The sequence below is a fragment of the Trichomycterus rosablanca genome, chromosome 16 (genome assembly GCF_030014385.1).
Source record: "Trichomycterus rosablanca isolate fTriRos1 chromosome 16, fTriRos1.hap1, whole genome shotgun sequence".
Taxonomy (NCBI): Eukaryota; Metazoa; Chordata; class Actinopteri; order Siluriformes; family Trichomycteridae; genus Trichomycterus; species Trichomycterus rosablanca.
The window spans coordinates 6,359,241-6,371,870 of record NC_086003.1 but is presented as its reverse complement, the minus strand read 5'-3'; the positions used below and the strand labels follow the sequence as shown (position 1 = coordinate 6,371,870).

The window sequence follows — 12,630 nt, the reverse complement described above, 5'->3', positions numbered from 1 at the left end:
CGCAGCCCTTAGCGAAACCCTTTTTCACCTATGCACTATGCACAGGCACCTCTCTATCTTAGGACCCCACCCACATAGTCCGGTCATCCTGCCCTAGCAGAGACATGTCTGCTGCAGGCACTGCCATTCATGCCCGCTAGATGGCACCCAGCCGACCGGTAGCGACACCGAGTTTTGAACTGAGGAGTTGGTGTGCTAGAGGAATATCCCACTGTGTGTGTGACAGTATGACCAAAAGTATACGGACACCTGACCATGAACTTGTTGGTCATCCTATGCTAAATTGGCAGGCATTAAAATGAAGTTTGCCTCTGCTTTGTGGCTATACAGTTCAACTAAAGTAGAAGTGTGTCTGTAGCAATTAGTGCCCATTTTATCAAAAACCCTGAACACAATAATAATGTGGAGTGGCTACATACTTCTGTCCAGTACTTAGTATTTCAGTTCCCAGTAACAACACTTCCAGTTCATTTTCAAAGAAATAAAATTGCCGACCTGACCAATCAAACAGTGACATCCTGCTGAGCTCCGCTGAGGGTCATTAAGACTCATTATTCTGCCAGTGTTAGTCTGGAAACAGTAAGGGAATTAAATGACTGCATGCTTGATTTAGGCTTGTTTAATTGCTTTTGGTTATTTAATGTATATGAAATGATTACAAGTATGCGTCAATGAATAATTGGTCAATCGCTAATTGACAAAGTAGTCATTTTAAACAGCTGGTGCTTGATTTCAGTCGAGTAAGAGTGCTGATTTGAAACTTACCTTTACCAACCCTCAGTGCGCATGGTTCCCGTCTAAAAATTGTATCCTTGCGCAGTGCATCACTGTCTGTGCAGTTCTATTTGTCTATTCGACACTGCATCAATGTGTTTGTCTTTCCTATTTTTAATTTTCAGTTGGCGTCCAATCACCATCCAGCTAAAATCTATGATACGACCTCTAGTCGGTTTAACGTCCGTCCTTCCATGTCTGACCTGGACCTGAGTGAATAAGTCAATGTAACGTATCCACTCAAGCAGATCAGACTTTTTAACAATGAACCTGACCTCTCAGTTGCTGGACCTGATGCTCCAGGCTTCAAACCTCTCTCGGTGGCAGTTTATCCAGCAGTACTCCATCCCACCACTGGTGACCGTGCCTAAACTCCCAGCGGTCCTGTTGCCTGTATTCGGTTTGTTCTACGTTGTCATCTTTGGGCTTGCCGTGTTTGGAAACGGCGCCGTTTTGGTTCTCCTGTGTCGGAAGAAGGCACTGCAATCTCCGAGCACTTTCTTTATCTGCTCCTTGGCGCTCAGCGATTTGCTCATAGGCATTGTGTGTGTGCCGGCCTCCTTGCTGCAGCACTTCTTTGACAACTGGCTAGCAGGTGAGCACTTTTAAACACTTCTAAGCACTTTTTAAACATTCCTGGTTATATTAGAGCTTACCACATTCCAAACAGCCAGTGCAGATCTTACTAGGTTTTCTGACACACCCTTTATGTCATCCTGCAGTTGTTAAATGGCATTCAAATGATTTGGCGGTCATCCCGGTCAGGGGAATGTGCTTTCATCTTCTGCCAGTCTGCAGCTTTGCTGTCCCCGATGCCTTTTGCTCGACCTTGTTCTCAAACAGATGTTGGTGAAATTTTAATGATGAAAGCAACCTGATGTGCACAAATGGGATAGTGGCTAGTGGTATAGAAAAAGATGTCTCTTTAAAGCCTGAAGTGACAGCAGACAACCCATCATCTTTTTAGCTATGCATGTTTCGCTATCCAAACAACTGAGAAATAAAATCGTAGACACAGATCAAAAGCTTCAGGTAATTTTTTATTCTTTTATCTAATTAGAATCATGTTAATTGGGCTACAAAGATGTCCTGGTAATTTTAAATGCTTCACACATATACACTATATTGCCAAACGTATTCACTCACCCATCCAAATAATTGAATTCAGGTGTTCCAATCACTTCCATGGCCACCGGTGTATAAAACCAGTGCAGTGGTGTAAAGCACGCCGCCACTGGACTCTAGAGCAGTGCAGATGTGTTCTCTGGAGTGACGAATCACGCTCCTCCGTCTGGCGATCCGATGGACGAGTCTGGGTTTGGCGTTTGCCAGGAGAACGGTACCTGTCTGACTTCATTGTGCCAAGTGTAAAGTTTGGTGGAGGGGGGATTATGGTGTGGGGTTGTTTTGGTTGTTCAGGAGTTGGGCTCGGGCCTCAGTTCCAGCGAAAGGAACTCTTAATGCTTCAGCATACCAAGAGATTTTGGACAATTCTGGGAACAGTTTGGGGATGGCCCCTTTCTGTTCCAACATGACTGCGCACCAGTGCACAAAGCACAAGTTCCATAAAGACATGGATGAGCGAGTTTGGTGTGGAAGAACTTGACTGGCCAGCACAGAGTCCTGACTTCAACCCGAGAGAACACCTTTGGGATGAATTAGAGCCGAGACTGCGAGCCAGGCCTTCTCCTCCAACATCAGTGTCTGACATCACAAATGCGCTTCTGGAAGAACGGTCAAAAATTCCCATAAACACACTCCTAAACCTTGTGGAAAGCCTTCCCAGAAGAGTTGAAGCTGTTATAGCTGCAAAGGGTGGGCCCACATCATATCAAACCCTATGGATTAAGAATGGGACGTCACTCAAGTTCATATGTGTGTGAAGGCAGACGAGCGAATACTTTTGACAGTATGTCGGTCTCATGTGCTGCTTAAATTGGTGCTACTGAACCCATTGTGACCCTGACCGGGTTAAATCAGTTAATGAAAACCAAAGATTGAGTTGTATGGCTGAAATGAGCCGGAATGCATTGTTGCCACTGGTACATGTCTTTCATTCTTTTGCTAATATTGTCGCAAGCCTCTGGAGCTTTATGTTTATTGGTGGAATATACACTACATGGCCAAAAGTATATGGACACTGCTCCAGCTTTATGGTTAATAGTCCACCATCCATTCTTTATGACCAAGGCCGTACCTAATTGAAATGAGCCGTTTCCCGTCTGTTTGTGCAATGTTTCCTGTGCTACTGACTGCCACACAGCCCAGTTGTGGTGGGTCGGGTTTCCCTGGAATCACTGAGCGCAGTGCAGTAACACACCCTGAACGTGACAGCAGTGTTGTGGGGCTTGGCCATTCCCTCAGACACTGGCAATCATGCCTGTATGTACGACTGTCTGGCTGATAGAGATTCGAACTCTGGATTCTAGCACTAGTGTGCCAGCGTAATTTGCAACTGCGCCACCAGAACGCTCCATTTGAATATATTTTATACATTCTACAAATACAGTCAAAGGGTTTGTCCGTGATTGGGTCTATTAAACAGTCCTGGTCATTTCTAAATGTCCACAAAGATTAAATGCCCTCAGTCACCTCTTTTCAAACTCAGTATGTTTGCTTCTCTCTTTTACACACTTCACTCTGCAGGCAACTTCCTGTGCAAGCTGGTCCCCTTCCTCCAAGTGGCCGCCATAGCAACCAGCATCCTCACCATGACTTGTATTGCTCTGGAACGATTTCAGGGCATCTTGTATCCTCTCCACGTGCGCAACAGCCACGTCCTGCACAGCTCCATCGCAATGCTCGGTGAGAACCATGTCATATGTCTCATTTTACTGTGTATGCATCAACACCCTGTGCTGTGTGTTGGTTGACGAATGAAAAATACAAAGCAATCAGCAATTTGCAAATCACAACCATCAGACTTATAAATGTGTGAAGCATTAAGAACAAAGTTGATTTACGCGCTATTGATGAATCAATTGACATCTGGTATAGTTATTAAATGAGTTACAGAATAAAGTGCAGCAGAGACATTGGGTCTGTCTGAAAACCTAGTGATCTCTCTGCAATCATCTGCACCTCTCTGCTTCCTCTGCCGGCCAGTCAAAATAGCATTTGCAAGGTAATTTACTGATGTTTTAAAAGATGGCCTGGCTCGCAATTACTGTTCCAATTCGTCCCTAAGGTGTTGGGTTGAGGTCAAGGTGGAGTTAAATTCATCAATTCAACATCAATCTGGCTGCTTGTGGAATAATGGAATAATAATAATGGAATCTTAATGCCACCGCATTTCTTGTTTCGGCAAACCAGTGCACAAAGTAAAGTCCATAATAATTGTTTGTGAGGCTTGGTGTGTGAAACACTGTCTGGACGACACAGAGCTCGTACTTCAACCCCAGACCACAACACTTTTACTGAGAAGATTTAGCTGTGAGGTGTCTGTATTGTATTGTCAGACTTGTACTCTGGGGTAAACAAGAAGAGAAGGATGACTTGAAATACAGATATACACATACACTACAAGGTATGTTGAGACCCCTCAGTTGTTCCAATCTTGGTTTAGGAAAGGCCCTTACCTGTCGAGCATGACTCCTGTGTGTGAAGAAGCAAGGTCCATAGTTTGGTATGGAGGAACTCCGATGGCCTGCGCAGAGCAGTGACCTCCACCGCCTTTGGAATGAATGGAAACTTTGACCGTGAACCTGGCCAGGCCTTCACGTACAAAGTACATCTAGATAGTAGGCGTAGCTCATAAAGTGGCCAGTAATGGTATGTACAATGAGTGGCCAGCGAGCTTGTCGGAGGTATAAAAGTATGTGAACACGACCCTGAGCTTGTTGAGCAGTGAGCAATCCAAAACCTTGGGGATTAATATGGAGTTGCCTTGAATTGTGGCTATACCAGCCTTTTTTTATTTCTAGGACAGAAATTGGCTATTTAGTGTACTATGGCTGGGTGGGGGCATACACTACAGCTGTATGTCACCTTGAAACTCTATCCTATACACCTTCAGTACAGAATTTCAGGTAATACCAATGGAATCTATCATTGTTTTGTGTGTTTTGCAGTGGCAGTATGGTTGCTTGCGCTAGCCATTGCAGCTCCCATGTGGTTCGTCCAGAAAGTAGAGGTACGTGTCCCATATTCAGGAAAAGCATTATTAGTTCACCATTATTGTCATTGTGACTGGGTGATCACAGTCATAATAAGTCGTCCTGCAGTCATACATCATATTACCAACTGTTAAATGGGTACAATTGTGTAGAATCATTTTGTCCACAGTACAAATGTGGATCATTTGAGCAATTTAAATAATCAAAATAGCACATGTGAAAGATAAAAATAATTTGTACACACAAATAATATTCTTTACAAATAGTACATTTCCTTTTCAGAGCAACTAGCACTACTTTTTAAACTTTAGTCTGGGTCACGTCTGACGAAAGCCTTCAATTACGTCTCTTACAGAAATCTATTGAGGGCTGGAATTTCATGTTCTTTTTCATGTTGGTCTTTTGACTCAATAGAATTTTTTTCCTTCACATAAAGCCCGTTCTGCCTGATTACCCTCAGCTAAATGGCTCTTTTTCCAGCTTCAGTCATTGTTCTCAGAAGTAGGCCTATACCTACAGTATCTCAGAATAAATATTTTTTCAACAAAGAACGAATTAAGTCGTGATTAATGGTAATGGCTGTTTGCTGATAATAAACATCCTGTGTTTAAAGTCAAAACTAAGTTTTAAAGGCTTGCAAAGTCTTTTTTTTTTTTTTTACTATTTTAAATACATAGATCTGCTAGCTGGACCAAAATCACATTGTAAACAACAGCTATAAATATGAGAGACACTCATGGCATAAAATAATTATGTGCAGTATGGTGGGTATACAAGTCGAGTCATTTGTTGCTCTGTACAGTTTATCAATTGAAAGGTCCCCCATAGGACCCATACTGACCAGATGATGTTTGAGTAGTTGAGTATTCTCAGCAATGCATTGATATCATCATTTGTTGTTCTGGTATAACAGGTTCAGCAGTGTTGTTGGGATTTTTAAATACAAACAATCTGTTATCAGTTGTAAGATGAACTGCTAGAGACTAGAGCTATCTATCTATCTATCTATCTATCTATCTATCTATCTATCTATCTATCTATCTATCTATCTATCCATCCATCCATCCATCCATCCATCCATCCATCCATCCATCCATCCATCCACCCATCCATCCATCCATCCATCCATCCATCCATCCACCCACCCACCCACCCACCCACTTAATCCATCCATCTATCCATTCATTCATCCATCCAACTCCATCCATCCATCCATCCACCCACCCACTTATTCCATCCATCTATCCATTCATCCATCCATCCATCCACCCACCCACTTATTCCATCCATCTATCCATTCATCCATCCATCCAACTCCATCCATCCATCCAACTAACTCCATCCAACCATCCAACCATCCATCCAACTCCATCCATCCATCCAACTAACTCCATCCATCCATCCAACCATCCATCCAACTAACTCCATCCATCCATCCAACCATCCATCCAACTAACTCCATCCAACCTTACCATCCATCCATCCATCCAATCTGGTCACCACAAACTAACTCCATCCATCCAACCATCCAACTAACTCCATCCATCCATCCAACTAACTAACTGACCATCTACATCCACTCATCCATCCAACTAACTAATTAACTAACTCAATTTATCCAACTAACTAACTAACTAACTAACTCAATTTATCCAACTAACTAACTCCATCCGATCTGGTTCAAGCTGCTTCCATTACAAAACGTTGGTGCTCCAGTGAACACTCAAACCCCCAGAGGGGTCTAAATACTTGTGAATACACTTTGTTTCATTGTAATTAACATAACATTTTATCCTGCAGGTAAAATATGACTTCCTGTTCGACATCCGATACATCTGTTGCCTGGAGGTGTGGCCAAGTCAGTGGTGGAGGAGGAGCTACACCATCTGCCTGTCTGTGCTGGTCTTTCTGGTGCCGATGGTAACCATGGCTGTCCTGTATGGGAAGATAATGAGGGAGTTATGGGGGAAACATCGCATTCACGAGGCTGTGTTCCAAACACTGCCCGGCTCAGAGATCAACAAGATCACCAGGTCAGTGCATACATGGCACAACTCTATTATTGGATAACAGCAAGTTTAAAGACCAATGATGCCTGATGCTGCCAAGGACTGGAGTCCTTTGCCTTTTTCACTCAGGCACATTTATGTAGGATTTACCAGCAAATTAACAAGTACCTGTCATGTGTGAGAGCACATCAGAATTAACCGGATCACCGGTACCTTGTAATTCCACGTCCCCTAAACTCAAAATCTTTGAAACTTGATGCCCTTCATCGACAAATTTGCACACTTAAACTGCCGCTTTGTTCAGAGCTCGGCTTGAGCGGTGTGGTAAAACGTCAGCAAAGTGCAAATATGAGACGAATCTGCATTTGTGTAGAGTAACTTCCAAATTCACTTCCAGAGTCCAGATTAGCTCTAATGAAGAGAACACAGCAGTAAACATACAACACAGACCAACAGTCACATGTTTACTCACCCAGTCACACCTAGCGCCAATTTAACAAACCTGTTCACTGCATGTTATTAGAAAGAAGAAGTACCCAGCGGAGTACACAGAGGAAACCATACAGACACGGGCAAGAACATTCTAGAAATCTAGCAGACAGCACCCAGAGATAAAGATCCAACCCAGATACACAGGACACGTTGCTATTCACTTTGCTATTCTGCTCTCACTCCACCCGCTGTGCCACTGTGCCATTTCTCTTTCTGAACATGGCCTTTTATTTTGTTCAGTGGTTTAAGCAAGGCCTGTACCTGTTTTCAGTTTGGTCTGAGCAACAGACAATTCTCTAGTGATTTCTAACTCAGGAGCATGAAAAATAACATATTTTTATGGAATTTCTAAACCTATAGCAAAATGTGCTTGGTCAATTTATACATATATCAACTTTCTTCATTTCGTGATGCAGAATGTGTTATAATGTCATTCATTTTTGCAGCATGGATTCCTAATTCCTGGTGACTTTTCTGTCCCTATTTAAATCAGGCAGGTTTTTATTTTTTTAGTTAGAAGGAGCCATTTCTAAGCAACGTCAGTTCCCAAGATCATCTATCAAGTATTAAGGTGCATGAAACTCTCTTTTGGACCCAAACGGTCACTGTATTCTTAAAGGAAATTTGTCCATTCAGTCAGCAATTTAATAACCAAGAAAATTAGTTTTGCTAAGCATTTAACCCTTGTGTGTGTGGTGTTTGGGTCTGTAGGACCTAAAGAAAAATAATTATTTTAACCTCAGACTCCTTGCCTTTGGCTCATTTTGTGTGAAGAACATATAAAATAACATGTTTTTAATAAATTCACACTGTATACCCCCCTACACATTTATATTACATATGTGGTGTTTGGGTCCACTGGACCTGCAGGTATAAAAGTGTGTCCCTTTACTCTGTCCTACTGTGAGTGTGTGTGTCTCTGTGTGTGAGAGAGAGAGGCAGACAGAGACACACACAGAGAGAAAGACAGACAGACAGAGAGAAACGGATGGACAGACAGGGAGAAACAGAGAGACAGACAGAGAGAAAAAGAGAAACAGAGAGACAGACAGAGAGGCAGAGAGAGAAACAGACAAACAGGCAGAGACAGACAGACAAATAGATAAAAACAGAAAGACAGGCAGAGACAGACAGGAAAGCAGGCAGTCAGAGAGAGCCAGACATACAGAGAGACAGAGAAAGAAACAGACAGACAAACACAGCATACATGCATCAAATGAATGTATGCAACACACACAGTAAAGCTGACCCTCATGGGTTGTATAGGCTAGCATGAACAGACTGTTCAATGGGACAATCTTTACATGGCCATTGCATACACACCCCTTATAAGTGTGTATAAACTTTTAATTGTATGTTTTCAGGAGGAAGAGGAGGGCAGTAAGGATGATGGCCACAGTGGTGCTACTGTTTGGTACATGCTGGGCACCATTTCATCTTGTTTCACTGCTGTTGGATTATGGTAACACACATTTACATACATTTACATTTTCAGCATTTAGCAGACTCTCTGAAGTGCCTCCACAGTAAACATCTCCCTACTCTAGTTTAAGTACAACAGTCCAAGGATACACATCTATTGAAACCCTGTTAGAACAAAGTTTTATATAATGAATGTAGCAATAAATAAGATGCTTGAGAGCTTACGAAAGAGGTGGGTCTTTATTTATCTTTTAAAGACAGTGAAAGACTCAGAGATTTGAAAAGACAAACCCAAGTGTTCCACCACGTAGAAAAGAACCTTGATGCATGTCTTTTTCGAGTTCTGAATGGAAGAACAAGATGAGCAATACTCATACTCAAAAATAAGTCCTCTAAGGTAGCACACACACGTCAATAAATGTAACTTTGCATGTTCTCCCTGGGTCCGTGTGCTTTTCCTTCAGGGGTTCTGGTTTCCTCCCACAAGTCCAAAGACATGCAGTCAGGCCAATTAAAACTACTAAAATTGGCCTAACTGTGTGTGTGTGTGTGTGGTCTGCCCAAGGAAGAACTGGCAACCTGTCCGGGGTGTTTCCTGCCATTTCGCCCAATGAAACGGACCCACCACAACTCTGATTAGGATAAAGCGGTGGCAAAACAGACAGTAATCAAATTAATATAATTCAGCTAAGGGTGTTCAGGTCACAATAAAAAGATATTCTTTGTTTCTTCGAGTGCACCATGGTAATCAGCTTTGCACTTCAATTTACATACAGTATTAGTGGGTGCTTCACTGCTTCTGAGAGACCATAATTGTTTCTTTTTTAAAGAAACACGGCTGTAAATCAAGAAAGAAATGCAGGTCTATGCATAATTATGGTCTAAGTACACCAGAGCTCATGTTCTTGTTTTCCACTTTTAATCATGAAGGTATTAGAACTGAACAGAGCTGTTTACATTAGCCGGTCTACGGTTACGCAGGCTAGTTGATTATCTGCCTGCCTACAAGCATTTCTAAATGTAGTTGTTTTGTTGATTTGTTGTAGCCACTAACTACAAGAAAGGCTTCCCTATCTCAGATTTCCTGGGGATGTGGTATTATTAGGGTTTAAACTCTTCCAGTCCCAGCCATAGTGCAGGCACTTGACTGACAAATACACTGCTCAAAAAAATAAAGGAACAATTAAATCACACATTTACATTTACCAGACGCTTTTATCCAAAGCGACTTACACAATGAGCGGAACACGATGAGCAATTGAGGGTTAAGGGCCTTGCTCAGGGACCCAACAGTGGCAACTTGGTGGTGGCGGGGCTTGAACCGGCAACCTTCTGCTTACTAGTCCAGTACCTTAACCACTGAGCTATCACTGGCCACACGTCAGATCTCAATGAAAATTCAAGTTGAAAATCTGTACTGATATAAATTGTGTAATTACAAACAAAATGACGTAACAACAGTCAATGGAAACCAAAATCAACTCACGGAGGGCTGGACTCAAATCCATACCGCAAATCAAAGTAAAACATTGATATCATAGACTCATCCAATTTCCATCAATTTCATCATGGCAACTCATAATGTTAGTCAGTAGTGTGTATGGCCCGCACGTGCCTGTATGCACTCCCAGTAACGTCTGGGCAAGCTCCTGGTGAGACGGCAAATGGTGTCCTGGGCGATGTTCTCCATCATTGTGCTCCTGGACAGTCTGTGGTGCGACTTAGTCCCAGAGGTTCTCAATTGGATTCAGGTCTGGGAAACGTGAGGGCCAGTCAATGGCATCAATGCCTTCGTCGTCCAGGAACTGCCTACACACTCTGGCCACATGAGGCCGGGCATTGTCCTGCACCAGGAGGAACCCAGGGCTCACTGCACCACCGTTAGGGCTGACAGTGGCTCTGAGGATTTCATCTCGCTGGACTACCTGTGCAACCTGAAAGGGCTGCAGGTACCGTCTCATGCCAGTTGTGACAAGGACACCAGTTGCAAAACTAGAGAAGAATCAGTCAGGAAGGATAAGGAGAGAGTGTTTGTCTGTGGCCACCACCTGCAAAACCATTCCCTTTTTGGGGGTTGTCTTGCTGTTGCCTCTCCGGTGCACCTGCTGATACTTTCATTTGCACCAAAGCAGGTGAACTTGATTCACAATCGCTTATGCTTGATACCCCTAAAGTTTAACTTTGTGTTATACAGTGATAATTAAGTGTTCCCTTAGTTTTTTTTAGCAGTGTACTATTTAATCATTTTAAAGAGATACAAAATTACATTCTCCTTCACATTTTCCTTGCAGAAAAGCTTAACCTGGACCTAGACTCTGAGTTCCTCCTGTTAAACTTGGTGCAGATTCTGGGCTTCAGCAACTCCGTGTGCAACCCACTGGTCTACGCTGCCCTCAACAGCAATTTCAAGAGAGACCTTCTGGCCCTTGTCTCACGGAGATGGGGCCTCGGCTTAAACCGCCTCTGCAGGGGGCAGACTCAAAGGACAGAGAGTAGGGTCAGGGCTCAACCCTGGAGCAAAACGGCCTGGGAGGCTCAGAATGCAGATAATGGTGTAGCACCAGAGAGTAACGAAGCAAGGTCCAAGTCTTTTACTCTGATGAACCTGTTTAGTGCTATTTGGCCCAGTAGGAACTCGGGAACAGTGATTTTAAATGTCACTGACTGACTCTTTGGGTGTCTAACTCAATATCAGGGCAAAATCGTTATCAGGAGGTAAGTCAATGAAGCATTCATTGGGAAAGAAGGTCACTGGGGAGGTCTCTGCAAAAGCAATCAATGGAAGTCAAAGTATTTTAGATATATCTAAATATAAGCCATATTTAAATTACACTATATGGTCCAAAGTATGTGGACACCTGGCCATGAGTTGCTGTGAGCATTAATATAAATAACTCTCTCATCCTTCATTGCTACAACATTCTTCACTTTTTTTGTCAGAACAGAAATGTAAGATGCGTCTGGATTGGCATCGACTTTTCAATTCATCCCAAAGCTGTTCAGTGGGGTTGAGGTCAGAACTCAGCATCTCCCCACCAAATCTGTCAAACCATGACCTCGCCATGACCTTGCCTTATGTACAGGGGCAAAGCCAAACTGTTGCCTTTTAGTTTGTGTAGTTATGGCTTGCTCAACAGACGTTTTTGGTCTGTCGGTCCGGGATCCTGTAAAGTCACTTTGAGACAATGTCTGTTGTAAAAAGCGCTATACAAATAAATTTGACTTCATACATAAATGCATATATGCATATAATATACAGTCGAGTCACATTATTATGACCACTAACTATTTTCGACAGGGCAGCACGTAGCTCATGAAGGAAACGTTTCGTGAGCTGGGTTGGTGGGTATATAAGGTGTGCGATAGGCTGTCTGCACATATATCCCTCGTTGGGTAAAATTGTCTTCCCTATCAACCATAGGATCCTCCAGCAAGACAATGCGACATGTCACACGGCTAGAAATGTCTGACATTGGTTGGAAGAGCATGACCAAGACTTCCATATACTACCCTATCACATATTTATTAGGATTTTAACGTCATGTTTTACACACTTTGGTTACATTCATGACAGAACAGGTAATTACTGGTTACACAAGATTAATCAGTTCATGTTTTTGGACTGTGGGATGAAAACCGGAGCGACTGGAGGAAACCCACATAGACTTGGGGAGAGCATGAAAACTCCACACAGAAAGGACCCAGACCGCCTCACCTTCGGATCAAACCCAGGACCTTCTTGCCGTGAGGCGACAGTGCTACCCACCGAGCCACCCCCAGTGAGGATATCATAATTTGGCTTAAAGGAGGGTCCACCA

General features: G+C 43.0%; 1 protein-coding gene across 1 annotated transcript; it reads left to right on the top strand.

Annotated features, from left to right (window-relative positions):
- Positions 1 to 1,000: 1,000 nt before the first annotated feature.
- On the top strand, positions 1,001 to 12,045 carry LOC134330564 (pyroglutamylated RF-amide peptide receptor). The gene is made up of 6 exons (XM_063011748.1): positions 1,001 to 1,369; positions 3,421 to 3,579; positions 4,845 to 4,906; positions 6,690 to 6,922; positions 8,755 to 8,852; positions 11,104 to 12,045. Exons 1-6 carry the CDS (start codon positions 1,039 to 1,041, stop codon positions 11,478 to 11,480), a joined length of 1,260 nt encoding a protein of 419 aa, XP_062867818.1. The 5' UTR covers positions 1,001 to 1,038; the 3' UTR covers positions 11,481 to 12,045.
- The last annotated feature ends 585 nt before the right edge of the window (positions 12,046 to 12,630 follow it).